This window comes from Prenolepis imparis, unplaced genomic scaffold (assembly GCF_030444845.1).
Source record: "Prenolepis imparis isolate NDT839.2.m4 unplaced genomic scaffold, iyPreImpa1.0 SCAF_11, whole genome shotgun sequence".
Taxonomy (NCBI): Eukaryota; Metazoa; Arthropoda; class Insecta; order Hymenoptera; family Formicidae; genus Prenolepis; species Prenolepis imparis.
In genome coordinates this window covers 14,657,610-14,683,176 of record NW_028141169.1, presented here as the reverse complement: position 1 = coordinate 14,683,176, position 25,567 = coordinate 14,657,610, and the positions used below count along the sequence as shown (strand labels likewise).

Below are 25,567 nucleotides of genomic sequence, written 5' to 3'. Positions count from 1 at the left end.
TAATGTATATTATAACGTAATATCAATATGGTATGATTGGCTATGAGAGTAATAGCGCGGTGTGTTAGGCGCGGTATATGTTTAAAAAAATTTTTTTTTTAAATTTTTATTTAGATGTTTCGATACATATGAGACGTACGTTTCGGCTCTTTTTTTGAGCCTTCTTCAGCGCAATACAAAATTAACAGCGCATGAAATATCATTAAACAGTAATATATGGATTAAATTCGGTAAATTTAAGAGACCGCATGTTGGGGTGCAGTGAATGTCAAAGTGGTGTTCCGTTTCTTGACAAATAACCATAAATTATATTCTATGTGGCTGCATCTGAGGTTAAGGAATATTATTACCAATGGGTAATTTACAATAATTGGTGTACAATGTGCAAGTACTAAAGATAACTTACAAAATAAAAACTTGGTAGCCATATCAGCGAAGCACCATCAATATTCGAATTAGACATCGATTCGACCGCAACGCAAGGTGGTAATGTACTAATCTATTATCTCGGCCATACAGAGTTAACCCAAACGGTATCAAATAGTATACTAAACATAATAAATATCTAAAAAGGTCGACAAAGACTTTAAAAGTGTAATAAAAATAATATGAAAAAGCGTGTGTTGACATAAAATGGCAAGCCACATAATCCTACTGTAAAATTAACAAGTAAATTGAAATAAAATTTCTTCTGAAGTAAGATTTAACACTGAGAATAACTTCAAAATGAACACAATTATCGCATTATAGTTACTTATAATTATGCAACTATGTCGACACTGTGTATTGTTTTTATTATATTTTAGGAAGTTTATTAATTAAAGTTAAATAAATATCTGGCAAAAGTTCTGTATCCGTTTGTAAATTTATGCTATTTTCTTGTCTCTTGATGGACAACATTTCAGAAGTTAATCGCTTTGCTAATATGGGTTCCTTGTCTAATAATTGCACATCATCCCATTTAAAATCGTGGTCAAATTCTAGTCTGTGTTCGGTAATGACAGAGCGATTTCCAGAGTTCCACCTTATATGATTGTGATGTTCTTTAATTCTCGTCTGTAATTGTCTACTCGTTTGGCCCACATAAGACGCCTCACAATTTTTACAGTCTATTTTATAAATAACGTTACATTTGTTATTATTTTTGAGAGAGTCTTTGTGGACCTTAATGATGTTATTCATTTTATTAAGGCCAGTGTATGCAATTCTATGATTTATTTTTTCAGCGATATTTTTGAATTTTTCCGAAATAGAGTGGACATACGGTATGACGAAAAATAACTCTTGTTCCTCGCTCTGCTTACAAATGATGTTATCTTTATTATCGTATTTTTTCTTAAATATAGTATGTAGCCGATTATCTATCGTTTCAAAAACAAAGTTAAGAGGATAGCCATTCATTAATAAAACTTTGATGCATAATTCCAAGTTTTTCTGATGATAACGTGGATGAGACAAGGAGATTGCTCTATCCACTAAACCTATTATAGTTCCCCGTTTTTGGCACGTCGGGTGTTGTGAATTAAAATTTAAATATCTCCCTGAGAACGTACTTTTGTGGAACCAGTCAAAATTAATATAGTTATTATTTAAAATGAGCGTCAAATCCAAAAAGTTCAGAATGCCTTTCACTTCTATTTCCATCGTAAATTGGAGGCGCGGATGAAAGGAGTTGAATGTATTTAGAGTGTGATTATATTCAGAGGAGGGTAAAGTAAGTACGATGTCATCAACATATCTAAGGAAGAAACCCGGTGTGAATTTAAGTGTTTCCAAGGCCTTATTTTCCAGATCTTGCAGAACAATATCCGCAATGATCGGAGAAAGTGGAGAGCCCATCGGTGTTCCGAACGTTTGCTTATAAATCACTTCGTCAAATATAAAAAAGGTTGAGTCCAATATAAATCTAACTGCTAATAAAAATTCATTTTGTGGGATAGAACATTTATGCTCAATAAAAGGCCATCTATTTGAAATGCTGTCCATTGCCAAATCTATGGGGATACATATTTATGAAAAGAGATATAACGTCTAGAGATACTAACTTCATGTTGTCGTTGATAAATGTATTGGATAATTTATTCACTGCTTCCAAGCTGTTAGAAATATGGCTACTAGATTTGGGGAAATTAGTGTACATGATTTTTTGAATGAACGAAGCTAAATTATATAACGGACTGTCTAAAGATGATACTATTATCCGAAAAGGGCAGTTTTGTTTGTGTACTTTCGGGAGCCCATAAGCCCTCGGTAAAATCCCATCACTACAATATAGATACGCATATGTAGCCCTGGTAATGTATATTATATTTCGTACGTATGCAAACATAAATAATAAAAATATTTATTCTGAAAAATGTAAATATATTATTGTAAATATTTTCTATTCTGAAAAACAAATACATTTGTTGCAACATTTTCAGTGGCCAAGCAACTTCTTTTTGGTGTGACAATGCTTCCTGCCGTTGAAAAAGTTCTTTCGGAAGCTACGGAAGTGGCAGGAATGCACAGATATTTTTTAGCCAACTGTGCTACAAGCGGAAATCTATTTTCGTGGGATTTCCACCATTCAAGTGGGTCCAAATTCATGTCAATTTCTGGTTGAGCTAGATATGTTTTATATTGTTGAGCTGCTGATAAAAGCTGACTCTCGTCAGTACGTTTAAAAAGAAAATCCAAAGCACTCGCACTTTTTTGCACAATTTCATCTGTTTCTGCGGTATTTCATCTGTTTCTGCGGTATTTACAGTTTTTGACTCTTTCTCAATTTCAGTTCTAATTTTAATTTTTGCTACAGACGTCTCAAATTGCAACATTTTAAATCGTGGGTCGAGGAAAGAAGCTTTTCCAGCTAAATGTATTAAGTCTGAATATTTTTCCGAAAAAAAGCGATCCGATAGCTGCATCGATAAATTTTCAATCACAGAAGAAATATTCTCGTCTTTTTCATATTTATTCAAAGCATTGCTGAGGTGATTATCAATTAAAGTGCGGATAACTGGATTCACCATAGAAAGTGTTCCCTCTGATAGAATTGCGGTCGCGACTTTAAAGGTTTCAAAACCTCCACCAGAGCCTCTAATACATTCCAGTCTCTTTCAAAAATTTCCAGAGTTTGTGCCTGTTTTTGACTTGTGACGGATCTATCTGCAAGAACATTCATTATAACATTGCGATTTCCAATGAGCCTTTCAGCCATCTGTAGATCTGTATTCCAACGAGTACATACGCTTTGTATTAGTTTTAATTTTGGCAAGCCAAGTTGTTCTTGTTTTTGCTCAAGACTTTTGGAAGCTACTGTAGAATGCCGGAAATGAGAAACAATTTTAGTTGCCTTATTTAATGTATCAGATACGTTTCCTTCTTGAAGTGCATGTTGCACTGCTAAATGAATTTTGTGAGCAGCACAAGTTACGTCGTTCGGGATATTATGCATCATCTGCACAGCTTTCACGATATTACTTGCGTTATTGTTTGTGATGGCAACTATTTTCTCGTCGATTCCAAACTGGACCATCACATTGTATAATCTGTCGGCCAGATTTTCAGCATTGTGGCGTTCTTCAAGTTCTTCTGTACAAAGAGTAAAAATATACGGTATCCAATTATCATCAATTATATGAGCGTTAACGCTTATATATCCATCTTGTGATCTTGAGGTCCAGCAATCCGTGTCTATAGAAATATACTGCACTCCGACGAACATTCGTTGCATTTTTATTTTTATTTCGTCTTCCAAAACGCGTAGTCGACGAATTATTGTTTGGCTGCATGGACAGATATAGTTTGGTTCTATTTCCTTCATAAAATCTTTGAAGGAAGAACTAGAAACAAAACTATACGGTAATCGACTGCATGCAATCAATTTCGTCACAGCTTGTGTTATCCTCTCACTACGTTCTTTGCTAATTGATCCTAATTTTTTTGAGCGAGCTGACGCTATACGAGTTCGTTTTATTGGTATTGTTAATATATTGTTGTTTTCTTCAGAATCCTTCTAGCTGCGAATCTTTTGTACTATCCGTTGTTTGAGAGATATCTGATTCCTGATGTACTAATCTAGAAACCATAGAAGAATTTGCTGAATATTACGTTGCTCTTAAAAAAGTAAAATTAAAAATATTTCGATTTAAAAAATTTGTGAAAAATTGGAAATTAACAATTTCACATAGACAACAATTTCACAGAAAAACAATAAGAAAACAAAAAATAAAAATAAATAAATAAGTTAACAATTTCAAACAAATTGTGTAGCGACTCAACTGACAAAACGCTTGATTATAATAAATATTTCTACGTTTCTATTTCTATACGACTTTGTACTTTGTACTTGAAAAGGACTACAATCCATATGATCAACACGTAGTAATATTTATTATAATAAAATGTTTTGCCAGTTGAGTTGCCACACAATTTGTTTCTAATTAATTATTGACGAAAAATCAAAAATATTTTTTATTTACTTTATACTGTAATCGTGCGGACGTTTTGTCGCTTCGGTTGATGGACGTCTAATTAAATGAACATTCTTTAAATGTTCGATCAATGTTGGGGTAGATCCGTGAGTTTGCAGCACCGAATCGCAAATTAGGCACGTCGCCGATTTTGCATCTGCAGCTTTATCACAATGTGCCCTGTGACGACTTTTCCTTCGCGCGCGGCAAACCGGAAGAATGGAGCCGAGTCGTCTGCCAAAAACGAGACAGATATGTTGATTAATTAATTCGCGCGTGTGAGCTAAGGTGTCGGTCGCTCTGCGCGTACCGCAGCGGAGACAAAGGCCGTAATTACTACTAAACGATGCTTAGGGCGCCAGACACGATCTTTCACGTGTCAATCCGCGAAATAATCCGACGCGAAATCTTGGCCGAAAATCCGCTACGAGCCGGTCAGCTATCCTAACGGTAGAGGGGCAGGGTAGTGTTGCCGCGAAACCAATAGATTCGAGAATATTAAAATCGCGAATGTTAAACGCAGGAGTTACAATTTACGGGACGAGACGAGACACGAAATAAATGACTGGAGATGATTAATACGATTAATAATAGGACTTTATTGTAAAAAGAAAATAACATAAATTTGTTAAAGAAAAATTGATGAAACAGAAATATAAAAACAATAAAAGAAATCAACAAGTAATAGGCCGAATGCGACGGAAACATCAATCCGTTCAACAGTAATGATAATTTTGCGGTACGAGAATGTAATAAAGAAAATACGACGCTAGGGCTTCAAATAATATTAACGGTAATGTTAACTTACAAAAAATAATAAGAAAATAATAACCTAATGGACTAACAATAGTGACGCGTAATAAAAATAATAATAATTAGGCGAAATTCGTTAGCACGACCTACGACTTTAACAATAAGAGCGAGATAATCTCTCGCGGCGCAATCCGATAGTCTTCCGACGGCACGGGGTCGGGTCTTCGCTCTCTCTCTCTCTCTCTCTCTCTCTTTTCCGCGTGCGCGCTCTCGCGTGATCTCTCCCTCGTTCGCGCTCTCTCGCCGAAGGTCGCGGGTATCCTCGGTTCTCTCTCTACGATTAAATGTGTTTCGCGAACTCTTTTTGTACGCTCTTCCTTCGGATCGATACAGAATCCCGCGACAAGATTCTCACCCTACGACGGTACTCACTCAATCGCACGACACAATTATACAAAGACGCGATAACGCACAGTCGCGATACGCCAACACGACCGAATCCCGGAGAGACGATAATAACGCGTCATTTAATTGACGGACTGACGGTCTCGGAAGCTTTCGCCACTTAACGCCGATCGCTCGCAAACGCTAAAGCACTAAAGGTCGGGCAGAGCCCTCGCAAATTCCTCTAATCTAAAGTCACACCAAAACCTTGCGATGACGCTAGAGTGGTAAGGCTCGGACGTACAAGAACGTAATTATTAATGCGCACACGGGTAGCCTCACCGATACGAGATTCTCTCCCTGTGGGCACCTCTGCGTCTTCGGTAACTCGAAATCCCGTTAGCCTCGAGATCAGCTGACGCTCGGTAACGGGCACGCACCACGTCGGACAGGCAGCACAAGAGTGTCGGATCTACTGCCCCGAATCGATATCGGGATTCAATCCTGCGCGACAGGGGTTGCGCGGACGCCCACCCAATTATCGTATCGCACGACTTATCGCCGTCGCGCGGTTTACGCACGGCCGTACTTAGGGCAACAGCGCCCTTATCGTGAATTCGCGATAACTGTTGTCGGCGTCAATTACGCCGTGTTCTTGGCGGCTTCACCGGTCCTCGGCCCTTGTAATATCCGGAGGGGTGTCCGAGATTACTTTTCGGTCCCTCCGAACTGCAGCTCGATAAGATCCGCCCTCGTGGATCCGGGGTGACTTCCTCGCCCCTGCGATGTATGTCATTGCCCTGTTTTGAGGATTGGCGTGATCCGCTCTGTAACGGCCGTGCCCTTGAGTCATCCAAATGCCAATTTTTGTAAATAGTGTTTCGGACGGTTTTTATGTCCTTCCCAAGTTGTCTGTATTATTTCGTTCGGTCCTCTCGACAACGCTCCGTGTACGATAAAAAAATAAAAAAAAACGCAAATTAATAATATAATTTCGGTATCGCAAGCCGTCTCTCCTGGGAAAATCGGTGGCTCTCGTGCTCTCTCTCTCTCGCGTGGCGCACCCGCTCGGCCCTTGCCCCGCGATTTCGGCTGGAGGGACGCGCGTCGTGACGGCAATGTCACAGCCCATACCCAACTCCTTTTCATGTTTTTTCCTAAAATATTTGGTAACAAAAACCGATTAAAAAATATATTTAATATACAATCGAATAAATCACTTTTGAAGTCAAATAAATGTTTGATGTCAAATAAATTGACGAAGAATCCACGTACCTTTATTTATCGTAGAATCCAGAATTATATAAAATGTATCGTAGTCCTAGAACATATAGACACGTCTATTGCTTTATGAAGTTTGGTTATAACTGTTATAAGGACAACGCGCAACGTTGTCTAACGTTGCTAAGCATGTATGTATTTGTTTTTCAAAATAGAAAATATTTACAATAATATATTTACATTTTTCAAAATAAATATTTGTATTATTAATGTTTTGCATACGTATATACGAAATATAATATACATTGTTAACTTTGTCTTCGATTTTGTTATTAAATGATAATTGTTTTGGTTCGAAAAGTTTTTTATCATTTTCTAAACCTACATAGTAAAAAAAAATAAATAATTTTGAAATCTTTTTATTTACGGGGACACCATTTATTTAAAATAAAAATTTTCAACTATTTTAGTCATTGTTTAACGAAAATTTGAGAAAACCAAAGTGTACATGGCTATAACTAAAAAAATAGGGCATAAATGTGATAGTTTACAATTTAACACATTTTTGGAAACTTCGAACCTTCCATCCTTCGAAGATTCCTTCGTTCCTTCGAAGTTTCGAAGCTTCGATCCTTCGAAAATTCGTACCTTCGAAGATTCCTTCGTTCCTTCGAAATCTTTCGAACCTTCGAAGCGTCGAAGTTATCAAACTTCGAACAAAATTAATAGTCCTAGTATAAATAAGTGTAAAAAATTGTTTAGATTATGTTTTAAATTTTATTACTAAATTTTTTGTACATATTTAAAATTTGGTAAACATTTTTAAAAAAATTTTTGTTTTCAAACATTTTTTTTAAATAAAAAATTTGTTGGGCATTTGTAAGAGCGCGGCCCTGGATTTAGGGCCAGATGCGCCCGTGCCTAGATCCTACACTGCTACGCCATGTTGTCGGTAGTAATGTAACGCATGCGCTGTAGCATTTCTCCGACGCTATTTTCATCAAGTGCCGCTACTGGTTATATATATACTGTGGTACTACGATAAATCCGCAAAAGAAATAAAATTTAAGATAGGCGACAAAGTACTCGTATACGACGAGACGCTCCGACGGGGACGATCGAAAAAATTAGACGCGCTATGGACAGGACCGTATGTAATAACCGAAAAGAATTCCGACGTAAACTACACAGTAAAAAAGGGAAGAAAAGCAGTGCTCATGCATACGAATAGACTAAAACTATTTATAGAAAACTAATACTTACTTAATCGTCCTCCTCGCCAGCGTCACGGCGATCGGGGCCATAGGGGAAGGGCCGCCCTCCCTCGCGGAGCACGGCCTTGTCGTGGCGAGGGGGCTCACCCAATCCGCTGGAGGATTGGGTGCTAATAGTGCTTCGTACCCACGTGCTAAGTACGCCCGCGTTGTGGGGGGTTCCTCCCCTGCGGATGGGCTGTGGGCGGTCTTGCCCTTCGTGGCTTTGGGGGGATTGCCTCTGGGGCTCGCTCTGGGAGCTTCCTTCTTGGGGTTTCGGGGGGTTTCTTCCCGCGGCTTGTCTGCGGGTTTTTTGGGGGGATGTGGAGTGCCGGTCCTTCTTATGCCTGGGGTCGGGGCGGCATGGCGGGGTCTTCCGCCTTATTGCAGGGGCCTGGCCTAGGGGGGAAGCGGCGTCCCACAAGGGGGTGTATCTCCCCGTCATTGCGCAAACGGCGGGGGGTCCATTCCGTACGCGCGCAGGCTGGGGAGATGACGGGCGGCAAGGTGATATGCCCGCAGATATGCGGACATCCGGAGGTCTCCGGACCTTTTTCTTTTTGACGCTGTGGAAACCTCCAAGAGGTACCCCTGCCCTCCGGGTAGAGAGCAAGGGTTATGTGGGATTCCTTCTCCCCATCCCAGGGAGAACCGCAGTTTTCCCTGTGATGGGGCACAGAAGGGGACCGCACTAAAACCACAGCGTGTGTCCTTCTCGGGCGTTTAGGTAGGGGGCGCGGAGGATGCTGGAAACCCATGCCGACTCCACGCCCTCCCGCCTTTTCCTTCTCGTGAGGAGGCCGCGGGAGCGGCCTTCCCCTCCGCCATCGTGCGGACTTCGCGGTTGCAATGCAGGGCGACACCGACCCCACATTGCGCCCTCCCAAGGAGTTTGGAGGACGGGGTCCCGGGTATTCCCGTTCGAGCCGGGGCCCCCCGCTACCCTACGGGGGCGCGGATCCGGCAATCAGCCCCGGAGGTCCTCTCCAGACGACTCCCCTCATAAGGAGAAAGGTCGTCTCTACGGCGGGAGAGCCCCCGCTCCGGTGCACTAGGCTCCCGGTGCGAGGGCCCCCCTCACCGCATCTCGTCCGTGAGGGAAGGGGCGCGCGCCCCCCCTCGGCCCCCCGGCCGCGGCCCCCACCGCCCCCCTTGGGGATTCGGCCCCAGCCGGGGGGGCCGCCCGTTTGGGGGTCGGGACGACCGAAACCCCGCCCGAGGGCGCGGCCCCGCCCCCCAGACCCCCAGTTACCCGAGAGGCCACCGGGGGGGATTTTGGAGACTTAGGTGTCTCCGTCACCCCCCGGTGACCTCATCTCGCATTCGAATTTGATGCGGGTGTTACTGGGGCGTCCCCCTCCCACAGTCCCTCGCCAGCAGGCGTGCCCACAACCGAGGGACCAGGAGGGGGAACGCCCCCGTATGTCTCCTCTTCTTCTTCTTCTCCGTCCTCTTCTTCTTCCCTTTCACTGTCCTCCGTTCCCTCCATTTTTCTCCGTCTCTGTCCTGTTCTTTCTCTCTCTCTCTCTCGGCCTCCTCCTTCTGCAGCATAACTGTGCTACAGAAGGAGGAGGATCCCTTTTAGGCATCTTCGTTCCCTATCACCGCCCTGACGACACCGGGCAGTGATAGGTCCCCTCCTATTGTGTCCACAAGCTCGGCTCTTTCACCCGCCCAGGCAACACACTCTTCCAGTGTGTGCTGGGCGGTGTCCCGCTCGTGGCCACAATGGTGGCATCGTGTCGTGCGCTCCTTCTGTATACGACCCAGGTACTCGCCAAAACATCAATGGCCTGTGAGCACCTGGGTCATATGGTAGGTGACACCCCCTTTCGCTCTGTCCAACCAGTCTGTTAGACAGGGCTGGATGGCCCCGACGGTGCGCTGACCAGGCAATCGTGGGTCGAGTAGACTCTCAGTCCACTCCTCAATCAGCGCCCGCCGGGTGTGGACCCTTAAGGCCCGCCGCACACCGTCCGTGACCGGATTGCCCGCCCGCTGGTACGCCCTTGTATGCCGATAAACTTCGGCGTACATGCGGGCGAGCAGTTCCGCTGGGGGTACTCCGGAAAGCACCCCAATAGCCGTCCAGCTGACTGTACGGTAGCCCCGGCAGATTCTGTTCGCCACCCGTCTTTGCAGCTGATGCATTGCATCATTTGCTCTGCGGGTGGCTCCCAGTCTCTCCGCCCATACCGGAACACCGTACATCAGCATAGAATAGACGTAGAGCCTTCGAACACTCTCATCAGGGCCCCCGAGATTGGGCAGCAGGCGTCACAGCACCATCGCTGCCTTTTCAACTCTTGGGGAGATTTGACGAAAGTGCTCGCCGAAACTCCACTTGCCATCCAGGTGTAGACCCAGATATTTCATGTGGGTCCCCACTTCCACAGGGGTGTCCTCCACCACGATCCGGGCCTTCGGCGGCGCCCCATGAGATCCATTGTGCATAAACACAGCCTCTGTCTTTCGGGGCGCCACCTCAAGCCCGATTCATTTGATGAGCCGCACGACACGAGCCACCGCCGTGTTGGCTCGCGCAGTCGCTTCTTCCCACGTTCTTCCCCCAGCCATCACCAACGTATCATCTGCGTAGCAGATTGCATGACATCTGAGGGGCAGGGCAGTCCGAAGTACGACATCATACGCCAGGTTCCACATAATGGGGCCCAGCACGGACCCCTGTGGAACCCCGCACAACATACGACGCCGTTGCTTCTCGGCATCTCTGTCCGTATAGGCCAGTACCCTGTCCCGGAAGTAGTCCCTGAGGATGGCAACCAGGTACGGGGGTACCCTGTGGTATTTAAGGGCCTCCCCGACCCGACGCCAGGGCAGGGTGTTGAAGGCGTTGGATATGTCTAAGGACACCGCCAACAATACCCCGCCCCTCTTCGTTACGGCCCCTGCGATCGAGCGAACACGCAGAACTGCGTCGATTGTTGATCGCCCGACCCGGAAGCCGTATTGTTCCTCACTTAAATTGGGACCATCCCGGGACAAATGATAGACGAGGCGGTCGGCAATGATCCTTTCCAAGATCTTGCCCGCCTCGTCCAATAGGCATATCGGCCTATACGCCGAGGGCGAATCTTTCGGCTTGCCCTGTTTAGGAAGGAGGACCACATTTGCCTCCTTCCATTCCAGTGGGAAGACGCCCATGCGGAAGCACTCATTATATAAGTGCTGCATGGGCTTTGCCAAATCCCGATGGGCTAAAGCCCAGGCCTTTCCGTGAACGCCGTCAGGACCGGGAGCTTTCCCGTTCTTAATCTTCCTGACGGCGTCCTGAAGCTCCCCTTCCGTGACCCCTATCGTCTCGCCATCCCACTCCCATTCCCGCACAGGAATCGGATCCTCCTCTTCCTCTACGTGCGGGAACAGGGCGTCGATGACTCGACCGATGAAGTGGGGGTCCAGAGTCTCCGTTATAGGGGCTGTCCCTACCCGGAGTTTATTGAGGACCATCCGGTAGGGACGCCCCCACGGGTCCTCGTCCAGGGAGGAGAGCAATTCCTTGCAGGCCCGGGCCTTGGGCTTCCTGATGAGGACGCGTAGGGCGTCCCGTGACGGTACGCATCCCACGCGTCCTCGTAGCCCTCCGGGGTCCGACTGCGCGAACCTTCTCCGTCGTCTCACGTTTCTTCTGGCTTGATCGGAGGCTCGCCGAAGCTCGGCGATTTCCTCCGACCACCAGTACGCCTTTCTGGGGGACCTGGCCTTAACCTTGGGCATGGCTGCATCGCACGCCTTCTCCAAGGTCTTCTGCAGCCATGCCCGGTGTTCGTCCAGATCCTCTTTAGGTTCCCCTCCGTCTGCCATGAGCACGGCTTCGATCACGGACAGGAACGCCTCCTGGTCCAGTTTTCTTAGGGCCCATCGGCGAGAGGCATTCTCTCGGAGCCGGCGGCACTCCAACACTTCGCGGGGGAGGGCGGCAACGGAGAACTCTATGTACCTATGGTCCGATAGAGTTTCCGCCTCCGTCGCCACCCTCCACCCGCTCACTAACCTCTGTGCGGGGCGGGTCGTCTATGTGAGATCCACTATGGACCTGCCCCGCATTCTCACGCATGTGTCCTCGCCCCCTGTGTTGCAGGGAGCGAGTCCGCATCGCGCCGCCCACTCCAAAAGCTCGCCACCTTGCCAGTCGTTCCGCGGGGAACCCCAGACGCTAGACTTAGCGTTGAAGTCCCCCGCTACCACGACCGGAGCGGGATGGCGACCGATTATTTGCCTCTCAAGGGCGTGCAACCTCTCACAGTACTTTCTCTTATCGATGTTTGGCGAGAGGTACACGCCCACAACTATGATGGGCCCCCACTGCGCCATAACGTATCCCTCCCCCGCTTGTAGAAATTCCAGCGGGGGAGACGTTGATGCATTCCTCCGGGTGATCGCGGCCAAGCCGTCCGCGCTCTGTACCCAGTTTCTCTCGGGTACACGATACGGCTCGGCCACGATCCCCAGACAGTGTTGTGAGACGGGCCGGGTTTTCTCGCGCATGCGCGGCGGACATAGCATCAGTGAGGTATATGTACAGATAAAAAGATGTACCATGATCACATAATTCTGCAAAATTTTTTGTAATATAAGGAAAAATTTGTAATATATAATTAATAATACATATGCACAATTATATATATATATATACATATATATTGTATTATTAAATATATATTACATATTTTTCTTCAAATTACAAATAAAATCACGTATGTTTATATGTATTTACGTATGTGTGTAGTAAATGCGGGAAGGTTACTAAAATAACTTTAGGCCAAATTAATAATAAACAAAATAAAATATTTTATTTGGCAGAAAAAATTAACGACTACCAACATTTGTTGCAAGGATAAGGAAAACTGTCAAAAACCTTATCAGTATTCGTGAAACAAAAATATATTTATAAAATTAAAAATAAATTTCTTTAGATAAAAAAAATAATAATAATTTTATATTAAATACTAAAATATAATTCATATTAATTAATATTAAAATAAAAAAAAATAATATCACATGTTACAATAAAATAATTACACATTAATTAGACGCATATTACAATAAAACAAAAAATATCTATAATTATTAAAAAAAATAAAAGTATTGTATTATAAAATTAATAATCACTATACACAACAATTATATTATATTATATTTAACAATTATATTATATTTAAATATTATATAATTAAATAATTTTTAATTATTAAAATAAAACAACTTAAATATTAAATAATAAAATTTAAAAAACTTAAAAATAAAAATATTGCACATTTTTTATAATCTTATACAACAAATAAGATATATCTGAAACAAAAAATAATTATTAATAATAAAATATATATACATATAGCATGCATTATGAAATATCTACTTGACTTCCTTGAAATTAAAACATATTGTGCAAAATAAAATTAATAAAAAGCAAAAATAAAAATAATGAAGCAAATATTAAACACTATCAGATTAGTGTTTTTCTCGATATAAATTTAGTGCATTATGCAGTTCGAGATGTCTAGAATCTATTTCAAAATTAATAGAATTGATATTCTGAGCTTGAAAACTAGACTGAACTATACAAATTGATGAAACTGTTTCATTCGCTAATCGATTTCCTTTTTTATTTTTTACGTCCATTACGATAGAAAATATTCGTTCCGCCTCGGCATTTGAGTGAGGAAAAGAAAGAACTATTTCAACTAATGATTCTAAATTTGGAAACATCTTTTTTCCATCAAAATTTCTAAATTCTACAATATTTTTCCACATTTCATCTATTTCTAAACAAGCTAATTCTTTTTTTTGTTCTTCACTAAAAACTGATGGTAAAATTCGCCATTCGAAAGCTAAATTTGTAATATCAACATGATTTATGCGTTTCGCGATAAAAGTTAAATCTTTTTTTTTAATCTACTTTCGTCATATAAAGCAACTTTAGGATCCAAAAAAGTTAATTGCTGGAAGAGTGTATCTCTAAAAAGCAAACGTTTAAGCATTTCTCGAACTGTAGTAATGTAAAAATCCAAACATTTGACTCTAATTTGTTCCGCGCATTCCAAAGATAACGTTTCCAAAAAGCTCTCACATTCGGGTCCTACATAAACATTTTCTAAATTTTTATAATTATTTTTATCGTTTATATCTAAATTAATAATATCTTTCAAAAGATCAACTTTTAAAAAATTTTGAGCTATCTGTTTAATTAATTGCAGACTATTTTCAAATAATTTATGTATTAATATATTACGCGACTGAAATAAGGCATTAAAATTATTGAAAAAATTTAATGAATATTTTAAAAATAGCATATAGGCTTTAACAGAATTATCATTGAAGTACTCTAAAAGAAGTCCGGCAGATTTGACTTTATCTTCTATTGATGCTAAAACGAAATAATTTTTCAAAACTTCCCAGTTATCGAGAAGTCTGACAACACATTTATGCAAACAAAGCCACCTCGTTTCTGATAATTTTAATATTTTACATCTTTGGACTTCAAAAATATCTTGAAATTCACCCAAAATTGCACATCTTTTTGCACTGCCCGAAATATAAATGGCAACTCCTCTAATCAAACTTTCGCAAGAAGAAGGTAATTTAGAACAAGCTTTGCTAGCAATAAGCGCGGAGGAATGGCAAATACAATTTAACGTTATTAAGTGTGGAACTTCTACTTTAAGATGAGACATAAAAGAATTATTACATCCAATCATAACGGATGCATTATCGCACGCCATTCCAACAATATTTTTAATCGTAATTTCTTTATCTTCTAAAAAATTTTTAAATATTTGGAAAATTTTACTCGCGGAACAATCAGTAGCATCTAAAGGTAACAATTCTAATAATTGTGTTATAATTTTTTTATTTACGGGCGATACATTTAACAAGCAAACACATTACTTTATTATCAGTTATGTCTGTACTTTCGTCAACTAAAATGGAAAATTTACATGTTTTTAAATGTTCAACAATTTTGTCAATTTCGCGTTTCGCAATTACGTGTTTAACAATATTTGCACACTTATTTCGACCAAGTGTAAGATCTTGCATAACTTTGGGTTCTATACAAATATCTTTTATCAATGGAATAAGGTGATCCGCGGTATAAAAAGCTACATTATGCTCTGCAAAAAAAACTGATAATTTAATTTCCGCGCGTTTTACTTTATTTTTATGCGTTAAAGTACTATTATTATTATTATCGGTGGCTTTATAATTAGAAAAATTAAAATTTTTTATGTTTGACCATCTGTGAGTGCTGAACTAAATCTGTTTTACAACATCTGATAGTTTTATTGCATGCAATACAAAGCGCTTTATTATCTGTAGGATGAGGAGTTAACCATCCTTTAAAAATATTCTCATCTAACCAAGAATTTTGGAAGTCTCTAATTCTGCATTTTTTAATAACTCCTTTTCCAATTTCATTATCCATATTATATTAATTATATTAATATTAACTTATCAACTAATACCTAACCTGTGTTGTCCGTTCAGTCTTCCCGCCAAGAGTGTCAACCGTCAGCGCCCTATCTCCTACCACCTCTTCACTACAGATAGATACATCACTGCTAACAGCCATTATGGCCGCGCATGCGCGAGAAAACCCGGCCCGTCTCACAACACTGTCCCCAGGCCACAGTCCCTCTCCACCATATTATGGACAAAGAGGTCCTGGGCGTTCTTCGCGTGATTCAGGTTGGCCTGCAGTCTCTCTCGTGGTGTGTCGCCTTGACGTGGCGAGAGAGCTTGAAGGCGTCAGTGATGATCCCGGAGGGCCATGCCGGCGGGGACTTCGGTCCCTGGCAGAGTCTCCCAAGTCGGACGGGTCTCTGGGTAAACTGACGCTGGACTAAGAGCACATCGTTCCCCTTTTGGGAACACACGGGGGCACAACCGCCTCATCGATGGAGCCCCCCTTGAAGAAGAACGAAGAGGAAGGCTGGTCGCCATGGCGGGCAAGGTGTGGCCGGGGAGCGGCGACCTCGCCCCAACCGTCCATGGGACCACTCCCGGGATAACCAAGCCTGGCGAGCTGTGTTGCGGTGCCCACGTTGTCGGAGGCGTGGGACCCCTGAAAGCCCGTATGGGGAGTCAAACCCCCGTACGGGTCGGTAAGGGGCGGGAGTCATGGATGGGGTGCGCGCATTCCCCCCAGTCAAAGACATTTGTCCACTCCCCGGGGGAACTCGGGGCCCGGAAAGGATCCGGTCATGTTTCGGGGCAGATCCCAACCGATGGGGGTATATCCTGGTGGATGGAGCCGCAACACACCCGGGAGCAACCAAAAAATGGAATTATATAACTCAGCAATGGACATGGCAGGAAAAGGGACTAGCACACCACCGATCAGAGACGACACGGAAACACACAAGGACAACTCTCTGTGGAAGAACATAAAGAAGAAGTTTAGCCCTCCGACCGGCAACAAACAGGACGAGACGACACAGAACCCATTTGAACGAAGAGGCTCTGTCAAGAGATCTCCCACGGAAGTGAAGAAAGCGAAGATGCGAACTACGAGGAAGGAAGAGGCAACTACGATTAAAGTGCCAACGGTACAAATTACCAGAGTCGAACAGCTAGCACACTCAGTAAGAATCGAAAGCGGTGGAAACAGGAAGGAAGCCATGAAGAAGAACGCAGAGCCGACAGTCGATTACACGTTCTCCGCAGAGGAAGAGGATGCGGTATCATCGGACTCCATGGCGATGTCGACCAAATCTCTCAACGTGGGTGAAAAGCTCAAGAGGAAGCGCGGCAGGGCCCCGACTACCGGGGAATATGTGGGGCCGGCAGCTGCTAAGCAAAAATTGCTTCAACTGCAAAGAGAGGAGATGGAAGCCAAAGCCGAGAAGGCGCTGAGCCTCCAGTCTCCAGATCACAGGCGGTTGCGGAAAGGGAGACAAGGAAATTCCTTGAGCCCCTGCTCCCATGTGGTCGCTGGAGGAAATTAGCAGTAGAGTGATCAAGGAAATGGCCGAGGTCAAATGGATCACAAAAAAATCTGAGGGCCTCAAGAGCAATTATAAGAAACCTCTATGGAAGGCAGCCATAACTGTTAACATGGTCACGGAGGAATTAGTTAGGCGGGCAAAAGCACCGGATGGAGAAAAAACAAATAGGAGAGAAGAGGAGCTCGAAATAATGAACAGGGAGTTAAATAAGGAAGCCGCAAGATTAAGGACGGAAGTCGAGGCGCTCAGGAAGGCACGCGAACTAAGTCCCCTGCCGCAAAGAACCCCCGCCAGCAGAGATCGAAACTGCATGAAAGTGGACATGCAGGGAGTCGAGACTGAACTAAGGTGGCCTGAGATGCCGTCGCCAAACGAGGAAGAACAACCACCAAAAGAAAGGATTAAGGAGGACGTCATGGAGGCCTTCTTAAAAAGGATAGAAGGCATGATAGACTTCAAAATAACGGGGCTAAAAGCAGAGCTGAAAGAGAGGAGACCTATTGGGGAAGAAACCAGAACACCAGCGTCAACATATGCAGCTGAGAAGAGGAGGGAGAGGAAGAAACAAGTAGCAGTAGAGAGAACCCCGGCAAGGAAGGACAAGAAAACGGGGGCCAATAGGATGAACACGGAAACAGAGGCTAAACCAGAAGAAGGGAAAAAAGATCCTCCGGCTAAGGAGGAAATACCCTGGTCTAAGATGATTGGGAGGAAAGCAGGAAGAACGCCCATAAAACCAAGTGCCAGTAAGGCAGCTCCCCCGCCTACCCGTCCGCCCAACACGGCGGCAGTCACTATAACGACGACCACGGATAGTGGGATGGATAATGCGGCAATCATGGCGGAAGCAAGAAAGAAAATATGCCTGAAGGAATTAGGCATAGAGGACGTCAGCTACAAGAGAGGAATAACCGGCTCTATCATACTCGAGATCTCTGGAAATGAAAAGAGCGAGAAAGCGGACCTCCTAGCAGGCAAACTGGAGGAAGTCTTCAGCAAAAAGGGAGTTAAGATTGCAAGGCCAGCAAAGAGAATCGAGATGCGAGTGAAAGGCTTTGAGGACTCGGTCTCGACGGAGGAAGTAGCTGCCGCGGTCGCAAAAGAGGGAGAAGGACGGCCTAGCGACGTGAAGACAGGGAAAATAAACAGGTCGTATAATGGGGTAAACTCCCTATGGATCTCCTGCCCGGTAATCATGGCTACCAGAGTACTGGACAAAGGTTTTATCCATATAGGATGGACAAAAGCTACCGTGGGGCGTCTGGATACGAGACCCCTGCAATGTTTCAGGTGCCTACAAACCGGACACGTGAGGAGCAATTGCGGTGATGCTGCTGATCGTAGCGATAGGTGCTACAGGTGTGGAACAGCAGGACATCTTGCGAGGGATTGTGCGGCACCGGTTAGTTGTCCGTTGTGTCGAGACTTAGGAAGACCTTGAAGCCGGAGGAAAAAACACCCGCAACGCCAAAACACGACACAGAGCGGGGAGGCAGCAAGGACACGACAGCTGACGACAAATCCTTGCCACCTACACCCAAGGTGGTAAAGCGTCTCAAGATCCTGAGGACCGAGCTGAAAGTGAACGACAGCGGAAGCCAGTCCAGGGTAGCAATCCTGGGACGATGTCAGCAGGACGAGGACAGCGATGACAGCGGGTTGGAGCCTACTGCAACACCTGTAAATAAATGAATAGTAATTAGTTATATTTAGTTATAGGTAGCACAAAAGTGCACTTAAAGGCGAGATGCCTATGGAATGCTGCGAGCATTCTTTCTTTTCTTTTATTTTATATATTTAGAAACATGTTTAACTTACGGTTAATCGCGAAAGCGCGAGCGAGAGAGCTCGAAAATACAAGTAGTGCATGAAAGTGTAGCTTCACTGCATTTTCTATACTTGTAGGACTTGCACTTTCCTACACATTTAGTTATTATTGATTTATTTCGTTACCATTGGAAATGTATCCATTTATTTTATTTATTTCACACGCGACAAGGGTAAAAAACCCGATATTAGCGTAGAACTTTTATTTAATCAACCTGGTTACCCTGAGCGTAAGCGCGAGGCGGCGGCGAAGAGTGCGCATGCGTCGAGCCGCCGATGGAGCGAGCATAGTGGGGGAAAGGTATATAGGGAAGAACCGAGAGAGGAACAAGGCTGTTCGGTTGAGTCGAGTATACATCTCGTGATCGGAAGTCGAGTATAGCAGCTTTTGTTCGAATAACAGCGAGATAGATAATTCTCGCGAGCGAAAGTACGTTGTGATAGGAGAAACGTTCGGGCGAAATTTTGTCGCGAATAAATCTGGGGGTAATCCTGAGAGGACTGAATGACGCGTGCGACGTGCGTCATCGTTTGGTATTGTGATAATTAAATCCAAAGACAAAACCTGTGAACATATATATATATTAAGAAAAATCTTTTTATCGGCTCTCAGTATTTAATAACTAAAATGTGATTCTTGAAACCCGCTTCAGCGACTTTTCGGACCAATATTTTTCTCGCCTATGTTCCCGTTGTAATAAGTCGAGGATTATTAATTTGATGGAACGTTGTAATCTCAATTCGAGATACCGTGCCGAAAAATTAGAATTAATTTTCGGGCTTGGCTCTGTGGCCGATTTTAAGAATCACTTTTTATATATATATATATATTTGTTAAATATATTTTATTCTATATTTTAAACTAAACTAAAAGTGAAGTTACTTACCCTGGTGAAATCCCGATATCCTGGAAGTCCGTGAAATCCTGCGTCTGTGGTGATCTTGGAATCCCGCGAAGACCTGAAACAATAGGAAAAGGGCGTTTAATAAAGATAATAAGGGAAAAGTGAGCGCGCATATAGCATACTTAGCTGGGAAAAAGTATTGCGTCATTACGACGTGTCACGACGTGTCGAAACAGCCATCTTGGAAACAGTTGGTCGACACAAAGGAACTGCGTAGTTACGGCGGCCATCTTGGACACCGTCGACAGCCGACAAAGGATTGATGCGCAGTGTCCGGAATAAACAAAGCATCCTTGATCATTAGAAGTGAAATGATCTGGCGACCGTGTATGTAAGGTAAGAGATATCAATATTATCTCCATCTGTAGTTCTAGTCCGTGTATCGTCCGATCACAGTATAATTACTGCGGAAATCGAAGCAAGACGCTAAAACAACTTCTCTGACAACGCGGTTCTGTAATCTGAACGAAGTCTGATAACGTTAACTCGGGAGCCCGGTAACCCGTGGTGTTTTCCCCGGAAACCAAAGAAACAACATTATTCTGTAGGATTTTACGATCTGGCGACCGTGACAGGACTCTGTCGATTAAAAGTGACGTTAGTTTCGGTATAAAGTGTCTGCGCGAACGCGAAAGCGATTTCGGTAAAAACGAGACGCGAATCGAAACGCAGCGACGCGACGGAGTGAAAGTCGAGAGGGGTTAGAGCGCAAATAAAAATCGATAAAGCGGTTTAAGATGACCGACAAATCGGACAAAGCGAGTGAAGCGACGGGAGGACGTGATTACGCGAAAAATCCGCCCGTAATAAGATCGCCAACGAAGCACACGGAAAAGGTTACTACGCGTGCGACGACAAAGAAAATGACTCTCGAAGAGGAATTGATCGCGAAGAACGCGGAAGTGCAAATGTTGAGTGATCAGGTAGAGAAAATGAAAAGGCGCGTAGCGGAAGCAACGAAAGCGCGCGATAACGAATCGGTTTACAGTAGGGAACCGGAAAAGGAAAAAAGAGTGGTAGACGAAGGGCTCGGCGGAGTGCTGCGTGAGTTATGCCGTCGTATGGAATCGATTGAAAAACGCGTGATAAAAAACCCGAGCGATAGCGGACAGCACGGAGATAGGGAATCCGGCGGTAGAATGTCCGATGACGACGGAGAAGCGGGTATCGCGAATCGAGATACGGTGACGGTAAACGAGAGCGCGCATATAGTAGCAAAATTGTCACGCGGAGGTTGGTTAAAAAACCCCTTCGAGGATTTAAAATTCACGGGAAAAAACGACGTACAAAACCCGATGAAATTTATTCAAAGATTCGCGAAAATAGCCGAGTACGAAGGTGTAAATAGGCGAGTAGTTGCACTATTTCACAAAGTGCATGAAGGGAAGCGCGATGAATTGGATAGACGTTAGAAAGCCGGAAAATATAGAAGAGACGAAAGACGCGTTTATAGACTACTTCTGGGGGGAAGAGCAGCAAGCTCGTTTCCGAGAGAATGTATATACCGGTAGTTATAAGTTCGATTCGAATACTTCCATGGCCGAGTACGCGATGAGTATAGCTAAACAGGCTAAATTATTAAATCCGCCGATGATGGAATCGGAAATTATACGGTGCGTAAAGAGACACTTTGGTGTAAGCGTGATGCGAGAAATCCGCCCTACGACCGTTAAGAATATCGAAGAGTTCATCAAATTGCTAGACGAACTCGAATACGAAAGGAAAAAGTTCCAAAAGGCGAAATTTCGAGATGAAAATCCGAAAGGAAAAGAAGCCGGAAAAGATAGTAAATTTTTCGGGAAAAGAATCGGTAACGCATCCGGACAGGTTGCGACGCGAGCGAGCGGAAAGCAGAGTAACGAACGATCCGCGAAACCATATCAGAGCGCGAAGAAAGAATCCGCATACAATTACGCGAAGCGCGATAACGCGAAGCACGCGGAAAGTAGAGCGGTCATACGGGAGGTAGATGACGATGACGAGATGAAACGCGATAACGACAAACAGATAGTTCCTTATGACAAAGACGTGGCTGAGAAAGCGATAAAAAAAGCGTCGGGTAGAAAGCGAACAAGAACGCGATACAGACAAACACATCGCGATTATGAGAACGGAACAGTTGATCAAAGACGTGGATGAAGTTACGAAGGAGGATCAGAGCAGAGCGTTGTGCAAAGCAATGCCGTTCGTAGTAGCGAAAATCGGGAGCGTAGAAGTCAAAACACTGATAGACACAGGCGCGCAAATATCCGCGATAACGAAATCTCTTTACGACAAACTGACGAGCAGCGGAGTGCAGATGAGAATCATCCCGATCCGCAAATTTTCGTTGGTGGGAGCATTTTCGGATCGTGGACATCCGATCGCGAATAGAATCCAGATTAGCTTCACAATCGCGAACAAAGAATTTACGTACGAATTATACGTAGTGCGAAATTTATCTTACGAGATGATATTAGGATTAGATTTCCTAACGGAACAAATAGCGACGTTGAAATGCGGACGCGAAAAATTCGAGTTAGAATTCCCGAAGAATAGCGAAATGCGGTTCGAGATGAACGCGATAGAGATAAGAGACGGAGAAAAACAGCTGGCTAATATACTCAAGAACAATTACGAGCTATTCGAGGACGGAGTTGGCTGCGTGTCACATTATTCTCACGAGATAAAGATGAACGTGAATCGACCGTATGAAACGCGATTATACCCAGTGCCCGAGGCACATCGCGAGCGGGTGAAGGAACACTTGAGCGAATTAGAGGATACGGGAATAATCGAGAGAGCATCGACTCAATACGTGAACCCGTTAGTGGTAGTCGTTCAGCGGACAGGCGAGATAAGACTATGTTTGGATGCGCGAAAGCTAAACAAAAGAATGACAAACGAACACGATCAATCACCGACGATCGACGAGGTATTTAGGCGCATTGGCAACAAGAAATATTTCACGACGTTGGACGTGTCGAAGGCATTCTGGCAAATTCCGTTAACCGAGAATAGTAAACAGTATACGGGATTTATCTTCAATAATCAAACATACGTTTTTCGAAGAATGCCGTTCGGACTGAAAACCGCAGGTTCAGCATTTACCAGAGCGATTAATAACGCGATAGGGGACGAATGTGACCCATTTACGATAATATATCTCGACGATGTATTAATAGCGTCGAACACGCTAGAGGAGCACCTTTTTCATATAAATTACGTGCTAGAAAAATTAGCGAGAGTAGGTTTTCAACTAAATAAACAAAAGTGTGAATTTCTAAAGACGGAAATCAAATTTCTCGGACACACTTTTAATCAGATCCAAGCAAAGATGAACGAGGACACGAAACTCGCGATTCAAAATTTTGAAAAACCGAAAAACAAGAAGGCGGTACAAGCGTTTTTAGGTCTCGTGAATTGGGACAGACGTTTTGTCAAAAATTTGGCCGGAATGGTCAAGCCTCTGGAAAAACTATTGCGGAAAAGCGTAAAATTCGTTTGGTCAGACGAAGAGCAGAACGCGTTTAATGAGGTTAAGAGAGCTTTCAGAGATGCGCCGAGTTTATACGTAATACGACCGGGATACAAGTTTGGTATCTACGTGGACGCGTCTAAATACGGACTAGGAGCGCGATTGTATCAATACAGCGACAATGAGCCGGAAAAACGATATACGGTAGCTTATGCTAGTCGTAGCTTGAAAGGCGCGGAATTAAATTACACAGTTACGGATATGGAGTGCCTAGCGCTCGTATGGGCGTTACGGAAATGGCACACTACGTTATTAGGTAGACACGTGCGCGTACACACGGATCACAGAGCGTTAAAGTTTATGACGGCGTGCGCGGACGATAGCGCGCGTATAGCCCGATGGATAGAGTTCTTAAACGAATTTGACCTGGAAATCTGTCATATACCCGGAAAAGAGAATACGATAGCCGATACATTGTCCCGTAATAACGTAAAAAACGGATACGTGAAAAAAGAGGGCAAAACGAAATATATCGCAGCGATAACTCTACCGGACGACGACAGGGAAATGGCGAACTGGGTCGAATTTATAAGAAATGCCCAACAAAGAGACGAGGTAATATTACGCGATGCGGAAGAAGTACCGGAAGAGATTAAAGAACGCGATGGATTAATCCGCATAGAGGAGAATAACGACGATAGAATAATCGTGCCAGAAGCAATCAAGTGGAAACTATTGCACCGCGTACACGATTATTTACTACATTTCGGTACGGATAGTGTCGGAGTTCGCGAAACAATATTTTGCGATTAAAAATTTAGAGTGTGTAGTGAGAGACGTGGTAGCGTCGTGCGAGATCTGTCAAATGACAAAATATTACACAAAACCGACCCGGGGAACACAATATTTCGAGTTACCGGAAAAACCGGGACAGATAGTGTCGATAGACTTGTACGGGCCGTTGCCGCAAACATCTCGCGGACTCAAATACATATTGGTTGTAATGGACCAATTCTCAAAATTAACAAAATTATACCAGTTGAAAAATCAAAAATTAGAGACAATCATGGACAGCTTGCAAACGCGATTTTTCCGCGAAGTAGGAGTTCCCAATGAAATATTGTCAGACAACGGCGGGCAATTCATAACAAATAGATGGCGAGAATTTGCAGACGAGATAGGTTTCTCTATCCGTAAAACTTCATCTTACAATCCCCAATCCAACCCCGTGGAACGAGTGATGCGGGAATTGGGACGAATAATACGCGTATACTCCCATGATAGCCAAACAAGATGGGATAAAGTCATAAAGCGTACTGAAAATACCATAAATAGTACAGCACACAGAAGTACCGGTTGCAGACCCATAGATTTTTACGAAGGAAACGAAGATCAACTACCAATCGACGACAGACTCAAACCAATCAAAGGGCAGAATTACAACCCGGAAGACCGAGATCCAGAAGAAGTTTTACAAGAGAAGATCGACAAGGCTACCGAGACCCTACGGAAGAGAGCGAGTCAGAGAAAAGTGCAGGCGGACAAACACGGAGAGGCGGAAGTGTACGAGCCTGGAATCAAAGTTTGGGTAAAACTACACCGGAGGAGTGATGCAAATAGACGTTTGACAAAAAAGATTCACTTGGTGTACGACGGACCATACACGGTGCAGCGCGAAATAAGAAGAAACGCATACCTGATTGCGGACGAAGACGGAAACGTAATAGGTTCTTTTAATTCGAGACAGCTGAAACCCAACCGAGAAGCCAAGATGAATCCTGAAATACGAATAAACGTATTAATACCCGAAAGGGAAATTAAAAACATATCAAATAAAGACGTCGACAAATACATAAAAGACGCAAAAATGGAAATAATTACCTTGGAGGATCCGAAAGGACATTCCACACCGAAGAGGAAGGAGCACACATCTGAAGAGCCGGATACGAGTGCTGAAACAGAAAAACAATCCAACAAAAGAAGAAGTCAACGCGTCAGTGAGAAAGGAATGACACATTTCCAGATTGACGGACTTAATAGCAGGGAAAAAACCTTTACCTTACGTTACTGGACACGTAGAGGGAGCAGAAATGAAAATAATAATAGATACCAGAGGAGAGTTTAACATAATCTCCAGAGCAACTGTAAAGAAGATAGAAAAACAAGGGAAAAAATTAGAAAGAATCAAAGATTCAAACAGCATTCCAATGTATCTCAAAAGGGAGAGAAAAACAAAATTTAAAGCGGTACGAGTACGAGTATCGATACTTAACAAAATCAAGGAAATAGAAGCAATGATCCTTGAAGCCGAACAACCATGCATGTTAATAGGAAGACTAACACGCAG

The 25,567-nt window shown here is 43.6% G+C and overlaps 2 protein-coding genes and 1 pseudogene across 2 annotated transcripts; all 3 read right to left on the bottom strand.

Annotated features, from left to right (window-relative positions):
- Positions 1-9,850: 9,850 nt before the first annotated feature.
- Positions 9,851-10,276, bottom strand: LOC145943008 (uncharacterized). Its single transcript, XM_083050182.1, has one exon. The coding sequence runs from the start codon at positions 10,274-10,276 to the stop codon at positions 9,851-9,853; it is 426 nt and encodes a 141-aa protein (XP_082906308.1).
- A 1,824-nt stretch (positions 10,277-12,100) lies between these two features.
- On the bottom strand, positions 12,101-12,592 carry LOC145943007 (uncharacterized). The gene has a single exon (XM_083050181.1). The coding sequence runs from the start codon at positions 12,590-12,592 to the stop codon at positions 12,101-12,103; it is 492 nt and encodes a 163-aa protein (XP_082906307.1).
- A 1,714-nt stretch (positions 12,593-14,306) lies between these two features.
- LOC145943006 (protein FAM200C-like) lies at positions 14,307-15,509 on the bottom strand (annotated as a pseudogene).
- Between the last annotated feature and the right edge of the window lie 10,058 nt (positions 15,510-25,567).

Bases quoted from the DNA above. Each gene is read 5' to 3' on its own strand.
- LOC145943008 (XM_083050182.1), bottom strand. From the start codon at position 10,276: ATGTACGGTGTTCCGGTATGGGCGGAGAGACTGGGAGCCACCCGCAGA.
- LOC145943007 (XM_083050181.1), bottom strand. From the start codon at position 12,592: ATGCTATGTCCGCCGCGCATGCGCGAGAAAACCCGGCCCGTCTCACAA.